General features: G+C 42.4%; 1 protein-coding gene across 1 annotated transcript in view; it reads left to right on the top strand.

The window, feature by feature from the left end:
• LOC126249484 (dynein axonemal heavy chain 7-like) overlaps positions 1 to 22,929 on the top strand; it is a 1,193,512-nt gene that overhangs the window by 5,803 nt on the left and 1,164,780 nt on the right. Inside the window, exon 3 of the mRNA XM_049951137.1 lies at positions 1,267 to 1,410. Coding sequence (XP_049807094.1) covers positions 1,267 to 1,410 — 144 coding nt within the window. The remainder of the gene's footprint in view (positions 1 to 1,266; positions 1,411 to 22,929) is intronic.

Below are 22,929 nucleotides of genomic sequence, written 5' to 3'. Positions count from 1 at the left end.
ACGTGCAAGAAAAAGGACCAGACACCTTCAAGTTCGTGAAAAATATTGCTGAAAGAAGTGGGAAAACTTACTTAAAGACATTTTGCTTTTATTTAACCTTTCAACACCTTCTTCATAATAACTGCAGTAATGTGGTCGTACTATAGAAGTTAAAAAAAATTCAAATGTAATTAAAACAAAAAAATTTAAGTTAAGCAGACGCGTAAAATCTGTGCTGGCTTTCTATTTATATGTTCAATTAGTCTGATCTGTTATTAGCCTACATATTTCAGCAATATTCTAGGCTGAGTCGCATGAGTATTTTGTAGGTAACAATTTTTGTAGATTGACTGAATTTTCCAGTGCACCGATGTCTGTCACACGCTTTGCCTACCATAGAGCCTATGTGATCATTTCATTTCATATATATACTAATTCTTTTCCTACACACATGTGTTTGTGTGAGTTGAATGTCCCCACTTTTCAGTAATTGATATTGCAGCCATAAGAAACTCTGTCATTGCGTTTTCTGAAGAGTACAGGTATTTCCAAAGGTTTAAGCAAATTGCCAACTTTGCATCAGTTTCGGATCTTAACAAGATCGAACTGGAGATCTGTGCAGGCTCTTCCACGCAGAACGTCATCATAAATAACAGTATTATCTGAAAAAGTTCTTAGGTTAATATAAATATTTTCTGTTAGATTATTAATGTATAAGAACGGTGGGAGACCTAACACATTTGCCCAGATCACACATGAAGTTACTTCCACGCCTGACAATGACTATCCATTGGATAACATGGTGCACCCTCTCTAAAAATAAATAATTCAATACAACAGCGGTTTAATACGTTATTGTAAAGATGTTTCGATCGCAGAAATGAAACAGAACTAAGGAAATGTAATTGGGCAACAGCAGGAGTTGTGCAAGTAGGTGCAAGGTGTATTCATGCATGAATAAATTAACGAATGAATGCGTTTGTGGTGAAAATAAAGCACATGTTGTCTGTTGAGTTCTCGTCAGCAATGCTATGTGGTAATAATATTAGAAGTAGAATATTAGATTACTCGCTTACTAACACGGGCTCCATCATTCCTGCTATTACACTTCAGAGTATGTTCTACAAAAGATTTCAGTGTTAACGCTGTTGACTGCGTACTTGTGCACATTCATACTTGTTTGTTCTTCATTTTGAACTACTACTGCTTATATATAAATATGATTAAATGTCAATAAAAAATCTATCGATGACAGACGTTTCCGATTAAACAATTTTTCTCTTTCAGATGTACGACAAATACAAGACAGAATTTGAAGAAAATTTGCAACAGAAAACTGAATTAGTGAATAAACAATTAGAAGATTTGGCACCAAAACTTTCTATTATGAATCATATGGAAGAGTTTACAAATGCTTCTTCTTACATTCCAGTAAGTTTCCACAAATATTTCACAAAGAACTATCATTTAAGCTAATGCAAAATATTAAACTGAAATTATATGTAACTTTATTTTGCATTATGTTCATTCAAACTTTTGTGTGAGTGCTTCTGCCTATGGAATGCTTTCATATTCCATGCATCCATTAAATAGGCGACAGTGTATGATAGTTAAGGATAAACATTTTGAGTTTAAATTAGTGGATATGTTAATCTGACACGCTCTAATAGATTTATAATGAAAATATTTGTAATGCAGATAGTTTCTTTGAGATATGCATATACAACAAATTTAGGAACTAAGGAACCAATAATGAAAAAAATTCTATATGGTCCACAGTGTTATGTACTCACATGAATGTAATTTTATTCAGCTGATATAGATTATTTTGTGACGGCCTTCGTAGCGACAACACTTCGCTGTAGAAACGGCCTACGAAGTCACCGCCACACTTTTAATAGCGGGCCGACCGGTCCGCTGGAACAGTGAACAGAAAGATGAAAACCCAAACACTCGGATTAAATGAAAGTCGGTACTTATCTTTATTAACGACGATACAGAACACAGTGGTGAACATGGTCTACAGAAATCTGTCTAGTTCGAGTCGGTGCGGCTAGGTCAGCGTCGGCTGACGACAAACAACAACTCTGCTGCGATGAACACACAACTGACTAGCAGGTACACAATTCGGTGGCGAGTATACAACTGAGCGGCGAATACAGAACTCTGCTAGCGCTCGCGACTCCAGCGCTTAAGAAGCCAGAAGCCAGCGGTGGCGCGCGCAGACTTGCGGCGATTTCCTGTATCGCTGGCGCTGCTTATGCGGACGGCGTCCGAACTTTGATGCTGCCAACCTTTTTGGCAGCGGGCTCGGTTGGCATTACTGGCTAGGATATAACACTCTTCCCCCCCCCAAATCGCCGCACCGTCGTTGAATAATGACGTGGCGAGCGTCGACGGCGGGGGAAGGGTCTGGCCGCAGACGTAGCAGAAGAGACCGGGGCAGAGACTGTTGTCGGTGGCAGTCCCCGGTCCGCACCCCAGCATTGGCTGCGCGGGGCCTCGGGAAACACCGACTGAAAACCGAGGTCAGGGTGCACGCCTGTGACCACGGGCGCAGCTTCTGGTACTGGACGCGACGGGGCGTCGAGACCCACGAAGAGAGGCAGCGTCTCCTGACGCTGCGTCGACGGCTGCTGAGTGGGCGCCGGACAAGGCGCTGCGGTGTCAGACTCCTTGGGGGTGCCCAAGGAAAGCGGCTGCAGGACAGGCTGCACAGCCACCGCTTGGGAAGGCGGCCCGGCTGAGGGGTCGACGTCCATCAGCTCCGAAGGCGGTGGCGACTGAAGAGGGACCGCAGGCGCCGGAGCGACCACCCGGGGCGCTCCCGCATGAAGCTGCGCGGGAGGCATCAACGGGACGGGCCGTCGGCGTGGTAGCGGCGACGGCTGCTGCTGCTGCCCTGGGGGCGGCAGCGAAGTCGGAAGGCGCGGCTGGAACCCGCCGCGGACCAAATCTGTGAACAAGGAACGAGCGGCAGAATCCGGGCGGCCAGCGCGGCGCAACTGGTTCTGATGCCTCAGTAGCACCTTGAACAGTATAAAAACCGCGACCCTGGACACTTATCACGGTACCACGTTCCCAACGACGGCGACCGTGATAAACTGTGAAAAAAACGGCGTCGTTGCGCTGAAAACGCGTGCGATGCTCAGAAGCGGCGGGTCGTTCCGGGGGGGTGCAACAACCGTAGTAGGGTGCGATGACGACGGCCGTGGAGAAGCTCCGCAGGCGAAGGGCCGTCGCGTGGCGTGGTCAGGTACGACGACAGGAACGTGATGAGGGCCTGCTGACGAGAGTGCGGAGCACGAAGGCGGTCCATATGATCCTTGAATGTGCGTACAAAACGTTCCGCTGCACCATTCGATTGAGGGTGGAACGGCGGAGTAAGAACATGGCGAATGCCATTGGCAGAACAAAAACTTTCAAATTCAGCAGAGGTAAATTGTGGACCATTGTCAGACACTAAAACTTCTGGAAGACCCTCAATACAAAAAATTGAAGTCAACGCCTGTATAGTTTGTGCAGACGTTGTAGACTGCATGGGCACAACAAACGGAAAATTACTAAATGCATCTATCACGATGAGCCAACGAGAATGCCAATATGGACCAGCGAAATCAATATGTACTCGCTGCCAGGGACCGGCAGGGCGTGCCCACTCAAAATAGCGTTGAGGCGGAGCAGCTTGGTGTTCGGCACACGTCGAACAATCTGTAGACATCTGCGTAATCTGCTTATCAATGCCGATCCATGTACAATGACGGCGGGCAAGCTGCTTGGTGCGGACCACTCCCCAATGACCTTGATGCAACAAGTCGAGGACCTTGGATTGGAGCACTTGGGGAACCACTACACGAAGCTGGTCATTCTCGGTGCGTAACAGCAAAACCCCGTGCGAAACGGACAACAGGATCCGATATGTCCTTTGCCTTGGACGGCCAACCACGTTGAACAAAACGTAATAGTAAACTCAGATGAGGATCCGTAGCTGTCTCACGTGCCACCTGACGATAATCAATCGGAAAATCCCGGAGGGATTGATGCTCATCGGCGTCAATCTGATGGCAAGAGTCGTCAGAGGAATCGAAGACCTCATCCGCAGCAATCGGCAATCGAGAAAGCGCGTCAGCGTTTGCATGCTGAGCTGTAGGGCGATACAGTATCTCATACTGGTATTGTGATAACAAAAGAGCCCAACGTTGTAGTCTCTGAGCTGTCCGCTGAGGAACTGGTTTAGACGGATGAAACAGTGACGTCAGGGGCTTGTGATCTGTTACTAAATAGAATGGTCTACCATAGAGGTAGTGATGGAATTTTGTGACACCGAACACAATAGCCAACGCTTCCTTGTCCAATTGGCTATAATTACACTGAGCTTTGTTTAACAATTTAGATGCGAACGCAATAGGACGTTCGGTGTTACCGACTCGGTGAGACAACACAGCACCGAGACAGAAAGAAGAAGCATCACAAGCTAACACCAGAGGCTTGTTAGGGTCGTAATGGACCAGACAACGATCATTCAATAAAGCCTCTTTTAGCTGCTGAAAGGCTGATTGGCAAGCAGCTGACCACACAAACGGAACATTCTTACGGCGGAGACGATGCAACGGTGCAGCAATCTGTGATGCATTAGGTATAAACCTAATATAATATGTCAATTTGCCAAGAACTGCTTGCAATTCATGCAGATTGCGAGGGGCGGGCAAATCACGAATAGCTGCTAAATGTGACTGGGAGGGATGAATGCCTTGAGCATTAATAACATGTCCCAGATACTCCAACTCCGTAAGGAAAAATGAACATTTATCGATGTTGCAACGTAGGCCTGCCTGAGACAACACTGTAAACAAACACTCCAAATTACGGAAATGTTCAGCAGGCGTCCGACCGGACACAACAATATCGTCTAAATAGTTGCAACACGATGGCACATTAGCCAGAAGTTGTGACAAAAAACGCTGAAAAACAGCTGGAGCTGACGCACAACCAAAAGGCAAACGCAGAAAACGGAACAACCCCAACGACGTGTTTATGACAAAATACTGTTGTGATTGCTCGTCGAGGGGCAATTGCAAATATGCTTCACGGAGATCAATTTTGGAAAAGAAACGAGCTTCCCCTAACTTATCCATCAGCTCGTCCGGTCTAGGCAAAGGAAAAGAATCAATGACAGTCTGAGGATTAACTGTCGACTTAAAATCAGCACACAAACGTAACTTGCCAGACGGTTTCTTTATAATAACTAAGGGAGAAGCCCACTGGCTCGCTGAAACGGGTTGAATAACACCGTCGTTTTGCCAACGACGAAGTTCATCTTCTACAGGTGCCCGGAGGGCGTGAGGCACTGGACGAGCACGAAAAAATCGAGGCTGAGCATTATCTTTTAACGTAATATGAGCGGCAAAGTTCGCAGCACAACCGAGTTCGTCTGTAAATATGTCACTGTATCGTTTACACAAATCGGTTATGCTGTCTTGAGGAACAACAACAGAATTAAGTTGCAACACATTGTCTTGGATAGACAGGCCAAACAAGTCAAAACAGTCTAATCCGAAAATGTTTACACTGTCTGTAGCGCGGAGCACTGTGAATGAAACTGTTTTTGTGTTGCCCCGGAATGTGGCTGGCACGCTACATACACCTAACACAGGAATGTGTTCGCCACTATAAGTAGCCAAAGAATGTTTTGCCGCTGAAAGTTTAGGGCGGCCGATAGCCGCATACGTAGCACTATTTATGAGAGTCACAGACGCACCAGTGTCTAATTGAAAATTGAAGGTCTTATCCTGGATGCGTAGCTTCACAAATAGTTTATTACACTGTCTCTGGATCGGTGCAGCGGAGGCGGAAGACACAAAATCAGCGCGTTTAGCGCGTGTTCGCTGCTTACGACAACTCGTGGGCTGGGCGGGTGGAACAACAACTCCCGCTTCACTTGCAGTCTGTACATTACTGTTTACAGCGTTTGAAGTACGCTCGGGTCGCGTAGCAGAGGCCTGGGTGGGTGGCTGATTGCGAACAAGTTTATTACCCACACGAACCGTGGAAGAGTCTTTAAACGCGACCTTCTGGGCGGGCTGGCTTTGAAGAACATGAATATCCATGGGCTGGGCAGCACTAGAATTGTTCTTGCGTTTACGCAAACAAACAGTCTGGATGTGTCCTTTCCTTTGACAAAAGTGACAAACCGCGTTTCTTAACGGGCAACGTTCACGAGGATGAGCAAGAACACACTTAGGGCAAGACTTAAGTCTATCATTTTGCACACGCGGCTGACGAATGTGTTTAACATGACGCGGCCGGCTAGTGTTTACAGTCTGACTCTGCCGGTGTGGCCGCGGGCGTGACATAACTTGCTTAGCACAGGCAATTTGAGAAATACATGGCTGATCTAACTCACACTCAGCATAGTCAAAAGTATCTTGGGCTTCAATAATGTTCATCACAGTCTCTAATGACGGGTCAGGCAACTTTAAGATAGCAGCACGAATACGAGAATCTGCAATGTTTTGAGTAATAGCGTCGCGTAACATGACATCACTGTAGGAAGTTCCACATACACAATTAAATCGGCACTGACGGGTGAGGCCCCGTAAATCTGTTAACCACTGTTTATTAGATTGATGTGGCAGTTTCTTTAATCTGAAGAACTTGAATCTGGCCGCTGCCACATGAACTCGCGACTCGAAATACTCAGCAAGCTTGGTAACAACAACGTCATAGTCTAAAGCTTCTGGCTTGGATTCCGGGAACAACTTACAAAGTAGTCTATAGACTTCCACGCCTGCAGTGGAAATTAAATAAAGCTGCCGCTCATTACCTGTGATTTTGTAGACTGACATGTGCGCCTGCAACTGCGCGAAATATTCTTGCCATTCTTCTCGTGATGCCTCAAAAGCACGAAAAGGCGGTGCTGCCTGTGCGTGTTCCGTGTGTGGTGGTGGATTAGCCGCTTGTTTGGCGATTGCTTCCACCAGACTTTGTATTTGCTGACTCTGTAACAAGATCAACTGTTGTAATTCGGCAGACATAGTGAACACAAATTAAACCAGCCCCCAAAATTCTATCTCAAGAAACAAGTTGAACCAGCCCTGCACACGAGTTCGGAAGTCCTCGTCGCCAGTTTTGTGGCGGCCTTCGTAGCGACAACACTTCGCTGTAGAAACGGCCTACGAAGTCACCGCCACACTTTTAATAGCGGGCCGACCGGTCCGCTGGAACAGTGAACAGAAAGATGAAAACCCAAACACTCGGATTAAATGAAAGTCGATACTTATCTTTATTAACGACGATACAGAACACAGTGGTGAACATGGTCTACAGAAATCTGTCTAGTTCGAGTCGGTGCGGCTAGGTCAGCGTCGGCTGACGACAAACAACAACTCTGCTGCGATGAACACACAACTGACTAGCAGGTACACAATTCGGTGGCGAGTATACAACTGAGCGGCGAATACAGAACTCTGCTAGCGCTCGCGACTCCAGCGCTTAAGAAGCCAGAAGCCAGCGGTGGCGCGCGCAGACTTGCGGCGATTTCCTGTATCGCTGGCGCTGCTTATGCGGACGGCGTCCGAACTTTGATGCTGCCAACCTTTTTGACAGCGGGCTCGGTTGGCATTACTGGCTAGGATATAACAGATTATTCCTGTAGTCTTCATTACACGACTGACATTGTTTCACAAATAGGTACTGTGTACTGGTATTGCCTACTGATTCTAACGTCTGTTTCGATCAGGTTCTAAGCTTCACCAAAGTTCCTATATCCTCAAAAATCTCTTTGTAACCCATTGCTTCCAGTTCCTTTTTGGACTCTAAACGCTCTTCGTGCTATGAATACCTCTGTTATTACATATAATTTTTTAACCTCTTCGCTTTCCGCGTCCTGAATACGACTTTTATCTGATGCAGAACCCATGTAACGCCAAAGCTGTCATTCCATACCGTAACAAGTTTCAGCACACTGTGTCGTTAATTACGTATACTAGAAATATTAAATAGGAATAAAAATATTTTTCTGCTGGTGGACTTGAAGAGGTTAATATTCATGGCGCTCATTCTCCTACATGAGGCTCTTGCCTATAAATATTTCACCTCATGAAAAGTCGATAATACGTTATTGGCTTTTATGTGTTGTATTTATTTACAAAATTGGATTTTATGTCCAAACATTTGATTTCTTCAGCTACTAGGAAAACGGTGTTACAGAACACTGCCTCGTGCTGTCAGAACTAAAATTCAGCCTTAATCCATAATGTCATTATCATCATGCATATGTCATTCTAGAAAATATTATTTTTACAAGTGGATGAATCATTGTGTTACAAACAAATGGAATAATTGCAAGAAATTAATATTTTGTCATATATTAAGATAGTGGTTCCGCCATTATTTCCAGAAACTGCTTGAAGATCGCAAGTCCACTAAGGTTCACCAGGCCCACTGGTTATGTGTTGCACATTTCCAGCATTACTTCAAAGCATTTCACAAATTCACAGGGGTGGCTTGTCGTTTCAATACTAGGAAAGGCTGCGAATTTATTACCAATGTTTTCAGATTCTCGAACGACGAGCAGGGTTCAACCGATTACTTCTCTCCTTCAAATGTATCTCTAAATCGGCGGTTTTGGCAGCTTTATCTTGTGAAAACCGTGTAAGTGCACCTCAGGTAACAAAACAGCTTGTAAATAACATACTTTATCAATCAAAGAATCAGTCAGCGGCCAACAAATGTATTTTGTTGACTCATTCCTGAAAATCTCGCTAGATGATGAAGCTCATATTATCACAGTCTAATACACTCTAGCAATGTATTTAAAAACTTCACATAATTTTACTAAAGCGAAGAGATTGCGAATGTCAGGAGCAAAAATTATCTTTAACACTATTAAAAGATTGATACTAAATATTTACTAATGACTCATTACAGAGATGAGAATTCGAGAATGAAAGTTCGTCCACTGTTGACTCTCCTTGTTGTAAGCAGTGAAATATTAAACTTTTGTTTGTAGACATTGGTATGACTCCCTTAGATTCAGAGATTTGCATCTTCCGGCAGCCCATAAAAGCTGCTGCATCTCCAAACTTCTGCTACATGGTGCTAGCAGGCATTTCAAGGTGCTATGTGTACTATGTGTTCGCAAAACATGACTCAAAGTCAAAAGTTCTAAAACAGTTGACTATCATTATTTAAATCCATACACAAACTTCTCAAAAAAGCTCCATGATAATTTAAGTTCTATAATAAATTACTGAAAAATTTGTTTTAATATATTTTTAGAGTGTATCCGTTTAAGAGCCTTTAAATGTAAACGGACTGTGTAAATTCCTAATATTCTTATTTTATCCAACTACGAAAGATCCACTCCATTGTTCTCAACGTCCTGTCGACATCATGATGCTCTCAGACAATCACAATGCAGCGTGTTTTCAAATTGTCTATCATTGGTATTGAAACACCCCAACTGGAAGCACCAAATCTTCATCGATTATAACTGAGACAATGGTAGAAGACACGAGTGGTACAGGCATACATAAACTGATATTAATAAATTATCAGTGTCGGTTCTAGAGCAGATAATGATCTTATAACATCCAGTGTCATTTTACACATCCTCTGTCAAGTTATCCAATTGGGCTTCTTGGTGATGCCACCCCCCCCCCCCCCAAACACACACACACTACCTCTTCCCTGAGGAAGCACCAGGAATTGATCAATGCCATCCAGGGAACTCCCCAAAGCCTTAGAAAGTTGTGCCACACGACATTAAATAGGCAGGAAACCTCCCTCATCCAATGCGAGCAAAACTAAATGTCAGGAATCCCCTCTCCTCGATCTGGATAAATGTGGTTCTAGCATCCCCTCCTTCCCCTCCCCCAACCCCTCCACACTTTCATCTTTTATAACACGGAAACTTGAGTTGATGGACTGCACTCAGGAGCTGGGCAGTATATGGAGAGGATCAGGATCTGTCTATTTGTTAATTGCAAATTATGTTAAGTCATGACACTTGAGGTCTATATTATGGGAATTGTTAATAACAATTTAATGTTATGCCATCCGGCGTACCTGCAAAGAAATATCCTGGCAGATACGTAAGTACTCTTATTCTTCCAGAATTTTACGTATTTATCCGTATTTTCGATATTTTTGTATTTTCCTCTTTTTTCGTGATTTTCACCCATTTTCGTATTTTTACCATGTTTTGCATATTTATACGTATTTTTACACATTCCTCTTATTTTATCCAACTACGAAAGATCCACCCCATTGTTCCCAACGACGTGCCGACATCATGATGCTCTCAGACAATCACAATGCAGCATCTTTTTCGAATTATTTATCATTGGTATTGAAACACCCCCATCTGGAAGCACCAAATCTTCATCTTTTATAACTGAGACACCTGAGTGGGTACCATAGGGAAAGATTGTAGGCTGTGTCTATTGCTTAATAACAAAATACGGCCGGCCGGAGTGGCCGAGCGGTTCTAGGCGCTTCAGTCTGGAACGGCGCGACCGCTACGGTCGCAGGTTCGAATCCTGCCTCAAGCATGGATGTGTGTGATGTCCTTAGGCTAGTTAGGTTTAAGTAGTTCTAAGTTCTAGGGGACTGATGACCTCAGAAGTTGAGTCCCATAGTGCTCAGAGCCATTTTTGAAGAAAATACGTTAAGTCGTGTCACTCAAAATCCATTTCATAAGAACAGTTTAAAACTTCGTCATTCGAGACATTATCGGAGACCATAACCTGGCTGATTTCCCACTTATTTCCACAATTTTACACATTTTACCCAATTATGTGAGCTCTGACCCACAATGTCGTGTCGCGTCGGAGTGACGCCATGATGCTCTCAGCTAATCACAATGTAGCATAGCCTCGATTTATGTATCATTACTAAGCCACCACATTAGTAGTGTGTCTTTGCGTGTGTGTGTGACGTCATAATATACGTGTTAGAAACGAACACATCGGTAGAGATAATGACATCACATCATATAAATGATGTCATAGCAAATTCCATAACTATTGATTTCTGACCAAAGATACTATATGAATGAGAAATACCACACTGTGATAGATAAACTCCTGCTAATTCACGACTACATTACTAGATTGTGTGACGTAGCAAAATTCGTATGCCTTCAGCCAATGATATTGTGTGTGTTTGTGTGTGTGCGCGCGCGCGTACGTGTGTGTGTAGCACACTGCTACAAAAAAATACGCGCTTAGAGATAGAACTGACCATGACCAGTAACTGCAATCATGCAGCGAAAAGCACGTTACCTGCAGGATATGCCAGCCCTCGAACTCCAACATGTAGGTTATAGCCGTGAACATTGCAGGCATTCAAACCACCAGTGGCCAAAGATGTTGCCTTATAATATGTGTAATCCTCTCTGGCCTGGTGGCTGATACAAGATACTGCTGCTGTATCAGTTCTAACCTAGTGATCACCAATTCACAGTAATAGCGGTAAACAGCTACAAAACTTCGATGGAAGTATCAAACACTGCAATGAGTACACATCTAGATTATCGATAGAGTCCACATTTCTGCCCAACACTAATACAGCTCATCGCCTCAGGCGTCGTAGAGAAAGTTGCATAATTGTAAGTGTAAGTATCTCTGACCTAAGGGTTGACACAAAATACACAGCTTTTGTATCAATTCTAACTGAAAGAGCTGATGTCCACGGTACTAATGGCAAACACATCCTAATACATCAGTGGAAACCTCAAAGAGTACAACAAATACAAGCCGAGATTAGTGAAGAGCTGCAGATATCTACCCAACACTAAGTCAGGTCTTCTACCCTGACATGATTGCAGGCTTTCTAAAATAAAAATGTCATGGGGTGATGGTGTGGTAGTGGCCCTCAACTATGTACGCTACGTCTCAGAGTTGAAATATTAAAAGTTTTGCCTGGTTTCGTTATCTAGTGGCTGGAATATGTAGTTGCCGCATTACAAGCCAAATACTGCTGAGCCTACAGTATACAATATGAATATACACATGAATCGAATCGTCGACGGTTTCTATCACTCGGCAATTGCGAATTATGAATGGATCATATAAATTTATTAATGAAAGACTGCAAATAAATAAAATCTCCAGGTACTACCCTATCGACTTCAAATGATGAGTACGATAGTAGAAGTACTTTTTAGAATGCGGTATATTTCTGAAAAACACTTATTGGTGTCTATGGTCCACCAATTAAATAAAATATAAGTTGAATAACAGGGAAACAACAGATTCCTACTTCACGTAATTAGTTGTGAACAACATAGCTCGTGAGATATTCACTTCTGAATGCATACTACGTCTTCACTGCAGAATCCATGGAAATCACACACGAGCACAGGTCGGCACTCCAAAATATTTCTATCCTCCGCGACCACGCGCAAACTGCTCCACTGTCGAAGTCTGTCTGCCGACTCTGCGTCCATCGTGCCATCGTGTCTAGCACTTTCCGTGTCCTGTGTCGTACTCCCCGAACTCCCCCTCCATTCACTTCGGTAGTCGCCTCCCTTAGTAACGAGTGCTGTGATTGGCAATAGTGCTCCTGTCATGTCTCCAAGCCAATGCACACTCACAAACATTTTGAAACACATTCGAAATACTGGATTTACCTTCAAATAACTTGAAATTAAATACATAAACAAATTAAATAAACATATATCAAAGGAATAGAAACAAAATGAAGCCAGTAGCCTAATGTCTCTGTGCTTTCTAAAACACAGTAAATAATTGACCAATTTCTTCATGAATAGAATATATCGGATATAAACAAAGACATAGATGAATAAATATATCTATAAGCATGCTGCTGCCGTTTTTCGTGTAACTGTAGAGTAAATATGGCCTGACGCAATCAATAGTAATCGTCCACTTTGATCTCCAATAACTCATGTACTATTGAAGTTACATGCCTGTAATTCATACTAATTTAGGTTTACACTAATAGCTTTCTAAAGGTACGTCGATCGAGGAAATCGGATGAAGCGTTTAGATTTTGGAAATTCGTTTCTGGGTGTTACTTGTATAATTTACAGTCAGATACTAAACTTTAAACTAATAAAGATATTGAAAATCTGATTACACCATCAGAATCGTCGTGCAAATAATGGTAATGTACAGTCTTAGACAATAAAACTGACCGCCGGCCGGCCGCCACAGAGACTAAGTCCGAGTCATTCACTTAAGGTGGCCAATAAAACTGACCGCCCTTGACAACTCTAAGTCCGGCAATCTGCACAATCTGGCAACACTGTAAGATGCGGAAGTGTCAGGAGGAAGTGTTATCTACTGAACGTCATCAGGTCGCTCACTGAGCATTCGTATGCAGTACTGTTACTGGTGACGTGTTATGATGCCTTTATCGTTAACTTCCTAAGAAGAAATGAAAGGCTGAGCCCCTCCAAAAGACATAAACTCGAGGAAAGAGTAGTGTGAACATAATATTTTACATCTGATAGCTCCAAAAGTGTGTTTTGGGCTACCAATTCTGCCCCAAGGGCTGTGTGCAACACAGCTGGAATTTGTTGCCAACAACTGAGACACCTTTCGGTCGCAGCGTAAGAAAATCGAGCAACATCACATGTGCTACTGCATGATAACGCACTTCTTGATTTGAGAAACAAAACTATCCAGGAGATTGAAATTAAAGACGTCTCTTAGGCACTTGTATTGATAGAGAAGTCCTCTCTCAAGCACTTGTCCCTCTCGTCATATATTCGTAAAGTTTTACCTTTCCCGCTCTTGATCGATCAACCGTCAACGCAATTCATTTCTAGACGAAAATACTATTAAAACTACTCTGGTATAATGATATCGTGGGAACCAGTAGGTTTCTACTGGCGTAGAATTTGTAAACAACTTTAGCATTGTCAGATCGTTTTAGATATCGTGAAAGAAAATTCTTTTGCTGATTAATTTCTCTTTGATGATTATAAAAAAGTGAAAGAACTGTATTCCTCTTCTAATGAATAAAACTGCCCACCTCTTTGTAGCCCACATAAAGCAATAGAGATAAAATTTAAAACCATTACTTATATTTGTTATTCTTCTTCAGCTTAAAATGTTCTACTGCAATATAGAACATGTACTCTACTAAGTTTTGTTTGTTATGACGTAAAACACAAACTGTCCCAGAAGCCACGAATAACTGTTATTCTTTGCGGACGGATAACATTTCCAGTCGGGTTGTAAAGCTTCAGTTATCGGTATTTGACTTTCTGTGTTTCTATTGACAGTGCTAACTTCTTCGTAGTCCAGTTCCAAATATTCTGATTCTATTTTCACATGAGAAGATGTGCGCTATAGTTCTACAAGCCGTCATTTGTCGCCGCATGGAAATGGTCTCAATTTGATTTTACATAATCGTTCCGTTGTGGGTATGGTTTCGTTTACAAAGTCGCACCATACGGCACTTACTCTAGTTGGTATAATTTTATTGTTGATATTTTTCCAGACGTTCCTCCAGTTTTTTGTAGGTTAAGTTACCGGAATTGGTTTGTGAAGACGATGTCTGGTAATATAATCATAAACGGTTCTAGTGTTGGTTTGTGCTCGTGGAAGTCTTATACAGCTCCAAACGCCATAGTACTTTCGGACGTAATCTAGGCTGGCATGCTACATTAACAGGAGCGTTCCTATCCCCAGGATCTAACGAGAGGAACAGAAGTTTCGTGATGCCTGTCTTAGTGGCGTGTATTAGTTTAAAAGCACGTCTTTAATTCAAAGTCCTCCATTTTGCCTCTGCAAAGTCGCCGTGTCGAAGGATACTTTGATGATATTTTGTTTCCACACATACCAAGAGGCTACAGCTTATATTTTTATGTGCAGTGACCTGCAGTATCGGTAAGACTGCTCCAACGCAATATATTTTTCTAAGTATGTATGTATTTATAATCTGAACTTTGTGCAGTCGGTCTAACGATCACATGTCATGGTCCTTCAACAAGGTCCTGATGAGATTAAGTTTCCACTCCCAATTGTTCGTGGTCATGCGCTTGGGATTCGCCCTTAACTACAATCCGAGTTGGAGTCTCTCTTCGGTTACATCTAACCAGTGCGCACCTATTGCACTATTGTAAGAACCGAGATGCTGTATTTTGGTACTAAAATTTTGTAAATCCAGGTTCGAATCTGGTCAGCCACAAATTTTCATCTGACGCTGTTGTTTTATTTTAATGCCCATGACAGCCTGGACATCTGTCCTTCAATCTTTAATTGATTAAGAAGTCTGTCTATTTCGATTCGTAGTGTATGTTCTTTCGGAAATGTCCTAAGAACACGCACACACACACATTTATATCATTTCGGAAAACGTTTGGCAACTCAGTGATAGTGCCAGACTGGAGATGCATCAACCTACTCATTTCACTAGATATAGTTGTAATTTTCTGAACAATTCCTGTTTAATAAGCGACAGCGACAGTGTCTCTCATCGTTTACTTTGTCGGAAACCTGCTTCTTTCTTCCCTAGGCTATACTTTAGCAATGAGTGATTGCTAACATTCTTGATACCTCCCTGGACGTGCTACTGCAACTGTAGCCAAAGATTCAAATCCCACTGGAAAAGTATGTTTCAAGTCAAATGGTTTTGCTCCTCCCCTACTGTCATTGAAAACGATCACAACGAAATTAAGTATAGGTATTCTATGAAACCCTTGAGTTCATACTGCGGTGCTGTGAAGATGAAAAAGTAGTTTTCACAATTATCAGATGACAGATGGAATTTGTCAGATTCCACTAATTATGATTGCATCATTGGTTCACAGGCGCTTTTCTGCCGCTTAATGTAACTGTTATTTGTATGTTAGAGCTGGAAGAATAGAAACATCAAATTTTCGCCATATGGAATGTTCGAATTCACCTTAAGTCTTCACGTTTCGAGCAAAGGCAGAATACCCGTCACGAAAGCTAACAATAAGCCAGGCCATGCCTGTCTTCTGGTGGATGTGCCAATGACAGTGATCTCAATAACAATATTGTACAGCAAAGAGGAATTGCCAACTCAACCACTGGAGAAGCTCCAAAATTGTGAATCGCGTCTGGTGAATATGCTTTCAAGGTTTCGATCCGATTAAGACAGTAAAACACAAATAATTGTCGCAGTTATTAATATATGACATTTAGTTTGCATTCAGTGCATCGATGTATTACAAGTAATTGCACTCTAGCCTCTAAACCTAGTTACAGAAATGCGAATAAGACTCATGGGCATATAATGAGGATCTTGCAGCTCTTGCCACCCGCAACTTTGAGATGAAGCTATAGTCACTTCCGAGGTCACTCACAGAACACATCAGCTGGTATCCTTCCTGGTACTATAACTGAAACTTGGCAACAGCGCAGAATATGTTTGGCAACTCTGTGACCGACAAGTTACTTCCTTGATGGCACAGAACTATCCTGCTGAATTCACTTGATATTATCGCCGGCACAGTAGCTCAGCGTGTTCGGTCAGAGAGCCAGTTGGCCTCTGTAATAAAAAAACTGAGTGGACGGATCAACAAACGAACTTGAACGGATGTCACTGTGACGTCCGCAGCGACCAACCACAACGATCGACAAAAAAAAAAAAAAAAAAAAAAAAAAAAAAAAAAAAAAAAGGTAACGTGCTTGCCTGTCAGGTGCACGCTGCCTTTGTTCGCCTTTCGAGACTTGCTGAATGCAAGATTTTTAATTGTTTTGTAGCAGAACTACAAGCAGGCAGATACAAATTCAATGAGGGAATAGTAAGACAACGCTCTAGCAAAATTCGTTTTGCTACTTTTAGTAACCCTTAGAGTCAAAGCGAAAAACCTTCCGGTATATAAAAATTGGACGCATGTTATATGTCATTATTTCAACAATTTGTCTATACTATCATCTCCAAGAATATTTACTATTCCTCCTGAAACATCCTGTACAATTATTTGGGTCTCCACGGGTCATCGAAAGTTTTCAGTGCTAGACGCACGAAATCGTCCGACCTTCGCGGGAATACAGTGTGGACGCAAGTCAGTGGAACAATGGCCGTGGGGTACCGCGCATGTGGTATGCGGCAAAAATGGGAATTCGCGTCTGACGAGGAGCGTGTGTAGATAGGTGCTGCAGAGAGGTTGACTGCTGTGTCATTATAGTATCCACCGTCGGAGGTTCGAGTCCGGCATGGGTGTGTGTGTTGTCCATAGCGTAAGTTAGTTTAAGTTAGATTAAGTAATGTGTAAGCTTAGGGACCGATGACCTAAGCAGCTTGGTCTCATAAGTTATTACCACAAATTTACAAAATTTTAATACCAAAATACTGCATCTCGGTTCTCACAATAGTGCAATAGATGCGCACTGGTTAGATGTAACTGAAGAGTGTCTCCAACTCCGACTGAGGTTAAGGGCGAATCCCAAGCGCATGGCCACTGACAACTGGAAGCGGAATGTCATCCGAACCTTGTTGAAGGACCATGACAGGACCGGATCTTCGGCCCCTGCCCTCTTTGCCTCCACCTACCTGGTGCTGATAGTCTTCTCAAACATTTAAAAAAAAATACTCCAGTGATCAGAACGTCTGTCTAGTAAGCAGGAGGTCTGGGTTCGAAGCCCAGTCGGTCACAAATTTTCATCTGCCGTCGTCGCTGTATTTCAACGCGCTGTGACAGTGTGGTCGTCGGTCCTTCGATATTTAAGATGCAATTGTTTTTTGAGGCAATAGAGGTGATTTGCGAACATTTGTCTTGCCATCAATGTAACAGGACTTCAACGGCATCCAACCCTTAGTCATACCTTTGTGCCGGCGCTAACCCATGTCATATACATGCGAATTAGATTGTAGTTCATATTTAGTCAAATAACGAATGGTCAGTATACAAGTATGCAGGCCGGGTTGGCCGAGCGGTTCCAGGCGCTACAGTCGGGAACCGCGCGACCGCTACGGTCGCAGGTTCGAATCCTGTCTCGGACATGGATGTGTCTGAGGTCCTTAGGTTAGTTAGGTTTAAGTAGTTCTAAGTTCTAGCGGACTGATAACCTCAGAAGTTAAGTCCCATAGTGCTCAGAGCCATTTGAACCGTTTATGAGGTATACGAGTATTTACGAACAATACAAGTAGGATAGCAGCGAACTGATCACTTAACCAAGTGCAAAATGGAGCTGCATAGCTGAGGGTAAGATTTGTTAAGCATTTCATTGCAGAATTAATGTAATATCCGCACGATAATCTCTGCAGTCATACTGTATTAGCAGCCCGCGATTGGAGTACTATGTTCGTTAAATCGGATTACTCAAGCTGAGGCCAAATAAAGATAAGCGACGACACCACAACACTATCTTTACTTAAGTAGATAGTCAGCGCTAAATTATGTGCGCCACCATTAATGTTACTGTAAACAGTTTGACAGCATAACACCACCACAACTACTGACAACCTGAACCATTATCATCACGCAGTTGTGACTCTCAGTGATTACAGGTTGCTGATGTTTGTCACGAATAGCGGAAAGCGCCTCTGAAGTTCCATTTGCATTACGACTAGGACGGAGAGAATGCTAAATAGCAGTAATAGGTCACCAAGCGAAGAGAAGAGTCCACGTATTGTCTCAAGTTCTTGCAGTTTGATATTAATGCAGTTCCCGATAGTTTCACACTAACGGGTTCTTTTGGCTATCGAAATACTCATATTGGAATCATAAAAGTGTAATTGCTTGAACGCTCAACTACCTTAATAACACTTCATTCTGGATTGAATACGACTCGGAAAGCGACGTTAATTTGACGTTTTCATCCATCTCCAGACGTCTCACTGAATGAAGTCTGTAGTGCACGCACAGTTGTGTTGCCTGCAGCAAGGATTCTGTGAAGTGTTGTGGCAGCTGGCAGTCGTTGCTGAATACACACATGTGCAAATATCCTCACTGCTCTAGCGGAACTCTTCTTTGTTGCATTTTTTCCATACCGTAATTAGCACAACAACATAAGGCTTGTTCTGCTGAAGAACGTGATGCCCACAAGTCCTTAAATAAGAATCTCCTAGCGGGAGTAATACATGAAAGGAAACAGACTGTTGGACAAAAGAATGGACAGCTCCCTGCTTTTGGCGTTTCCGATAGCGCCTACGATTAGAATCTGGTGTCATATTATGCTTCAGAACTCTAAACTGTTTATTTTTTTACTTCATACTAAAACAAAAGTTGTGATATGAGAAGAGGAAATGACTTATATGCTTCTCAGGAACTTTAGTTTTTCGTGTTTATTTTCTCACTTCATATTAAAACAAGGGCGTTAATATGAGAAGAGAAAATGAAATATACTCTTCCAAGACATAATATTTCCTTGTGTGCTATTACTGCATAAATGAAAGCCCTGCAATTAATTTTTGTATGTTGGATAAATTTTGATATCACTTCACATTCCTTTGTGAGAAGGTTCCTATTTTCTTGGGATTAAAATAGAGTGGACATTTCATCACTGGTTAATATTCTGATGACTAATGCGATGATACCCGTTGCAGTTGCTCCATGGCACCTGAGTAGAGTCTCACGGTGGTTACTATAAGAACACGCAGGCAGTGATATCCGATCACTGCATTCAGAGCCAAGGTGATTTCTTTCTGTTTATGGCGAAGCGTCTGCTGCAGTGTCCACGCTCAGCCAACATAAACAAATCGTGGCGGCATTTGGCACTGCTAATCGCTGCGCTTGTCGCGAGCCTCGACAACAAGAACGCACTGTCTCTGCTAACGATTCTATGGAGTTAATACGTCTTACTTAACGTAATACGCAGGACGTGGGATGGGTAAAAATTCAGTTTGTAACTTCCCATCGCATTAAAATACTTTAGTCATATTTGATGCAATATTTATTGTTGGTTGTCTCTCTAATGTTAATAGTATTGATTCAGATTGTGCGTTAACACGAAAACACACACACACACACACACACACACACACACACACACACACACACACACACACACACGCAAACAGTCATTGATTCCAGTGAGGGTGACAACTACTGTGTGTTGAACAACACATGCACCAGTCAGTTCCTCAGTTGGCATCGAGTGGATGAGATTTTTCAATTACCTTGCATTGCAAGAATTGTAGGGAGGGGACTGAAAGTAAATGGACTTGTTGTATGCTAAAGAGCTGCGACAAAGCAAAGCTTGACCGATTATCAGATAATTGTCCACATGGGCTTTGTGGACGAGTATACTTTTAGTAACCAACCCACCCACGATCATTACGTAAGATTTCTCGAGGGCGTAGGGGAATTGATTTCATTAAGTCGTCGACCGTGTAGCGTGATGGTTTACTTCCCACCATACGTTTTCTATATTCGTCCAAAGGTCGCTTGCATTTGTAGGGACACATGGCAATGACCTTGTTACCTCTGCCCACATATTCTCTATCTGGTTGATGTTCGGTGATCGTGGAACAAACGGCAACAGCTTTATTCTCTCTTGGCCCTGAAACCAATCTCGCACTGCCCTGCTATGATGGATGGGTCTCTGCTCCTGTAAATAAACTGTTATCTCGTTAGTTCATATATTTGTATTTAAATAACGTATTTGTAATAAGCACATTGGATTATTATTTTCCACAGTGTTTAAGAATTCATTCCCTGTCATAGATAAGTGATCTGAATTCAACAGTCCGATTAAGAATGTGGTTCACCCAGTCTATCATATGATGAGAGTCGTAGTCGGATATCCACATTAAGACTGACTGGCTGAATCCCATTAGGACGATCTTGTATCGAAATGAAATTACAGAAATCGGATAATTTTAACGTCTGTATTGCAACAATGCTGCGCACATAAATTCCTATGATGGAGTAACAGCTAGCAACTGTCTAAGAAAACGTGAGAAATATGTCGACTAGCAGCAATGTAACGTAATTATAACCCATATTTATCTGATGGAAATATTGAATCGAACAATACACATCTATTTCAGTGGAGGGAAGATACTCCATATCAGATTTGCTGATGACATAATAATAATAAAAATCCCGTGTGGCCAATAGGGGAAACCCTCCCCCATGTGGGTGGTACCGAGGAAATCAAATACTTGGGGGTGAACCAAATACTAACACAATCCTGAACGGCTACTCAATCCGTTGAACCCAAAATCCAGACACATCTGAGTGAAAATCACCGCTACTCTGGTCACCGTCTGTTGGCTCAATGAGCTTGGCTGAAAATATTTGCTTCCAAAGGCTTCAACACCCTCTGGTCCTGTCCGGTCCTGGTATCACCCAGGCCAAACCAATGAAACACAAGAAAACATGAACTATGCAAGCAAAGGTAACTTTACCCCAGGTGGTACACAACCTGGCCACCGATAGGCGGCAGTTGAATTTTCGCACTCTGGGGAGTCCAGGTTAGCACGGCAGAGAATATCGAAGATCTCTGGTAAATTTCTCTACAAGCAGAAAACATTCATTTAAGAACTAAATATCGATACATTGATGCAAACAAGAAACCTCAATAATCTCACGAAAGAAATCGTCCGCCAAAAAACTCTCGTCCTTGCTCTTCAAGAACCACGATTAATTGACAATTAAAACTTGCATTACGGAAACCATGCCATCTTCAAGAGCAAAATACAACAAAAGGTAGCGAAAGGCGTACCAATCTTCGGCACTGCATTTCTCGAACACAGATCTATCATCAACTCTGTCAAAGAAATCGCATCCATCAACAAAAAAAAATGGTTCAAATGGCTCTGAGCACTATGGGACTCAACTGCTGTGGTCATCACTCCCCTAGAACTTAGAACTACTTAAACCTAACTAACCTAAGGACATCACACACAGCCCTGCCCGAGGCAGGATTCGAACCTGCGACCGTAGCAGTCGCACGGTTCCGGACTGCGCGCCTAGAACCGCGAGACCACCGCGGCCGGCCATCCATCAACAATCGACTTATGACTATGCTCATTCAGAGCCCCTATAAAAGATATACACTCGAAAATACTATGAGCAAAATTCACCAAGATGACGTGAAAATACTAATGGGAGACTTCAACTCTCTATTTGGGACAGAAAAAACCTGTAGAAAAATCATTGGTACAAATTCAACACACCGAAACGCTTAGACCAACGGCACACGTCTGACTGACATTTGCCAACAATTCAAAAACAAAAGAATGTCTTCCCACTTTAGGAAGTAGCCTGTTCCCAAGAAACATGTTTGGCTACCAGATGCAAGCTGCTTTCGTTCGCCTTTCGAGACTCGCTGAAAGCCAGATTTTTAATTCTTTTGTAGCAGAGCTTCAAGCAGGCAGATACAAACGCAATAAGGGAATCGTAAGACAACGCTCGAGCAAAATGCGCCTTGCTACTTTCAGTAAACCTTAGTGTCAGAGCGAAAACCTTACGGTACTGCCAAATTCAAAATGACGACATATTTTTTGTTGTTGTGAATACATAATTTTATTTGTGAAATGCCACATTTTCATAATAATTGCGAATGATACAGGAAATGAAGTAAATACAGATCTTTTCGAAGTCAAAAGTCGGTAATGTCCTACTAATTCGTGTTAAAATAGGCTCAATCGTCTTACAGATACTTAATGCTTTATTAAGATAGTCTGCCGTCGTGATGTTTCTGTAGTAAGCCGAATTTAATTTGTATTAGTACAGTGAATATTTTAATTGGATTTTCCATTAGTTTATTAAACGCAACAGTAATCATCAAAGAGAAATTAATCAGCAAAAGAATTTTCTTTCACGATATCTAAAACGATCTGACAATGCTAAAGTTGTTTACAAATTCTACGCCAGTAGAAACCTACTGGTTCCCACGATATCATTATACCAGAGTAGTTTTAATAGTATTTTCGTCTAGAAATGAATTGCGTTGACGGTTGATCGATCAAGAGCGGGAAAGGTAAAACTTTACGAATATATGACGAGAGGGACAAGTGCTTGAGAGAGGACTTCTCTATCAATACAAGTGCCTA

Source organism: Schistocerca nitens, chromosome 3 (genome assembly GCF_023898315.1).
Source record: "Schistocerca nitens isolate TAMUIC-IGC-003100 chromosome 3, iqSchNite1.1, whole genome shotgun sequence".
In the NCBI taxonomy this organism is placed as follows: Eukaryota; Metazoa; Arthropoda; class Insecta; order Orthoptera; family Acrididae; genus Schistocerca; species Schistocerca nitens.
Note: the sequence above shows the minus strand (reverse complement) of the source record. Positions and strands in the feature narration are given on the sequence as shown.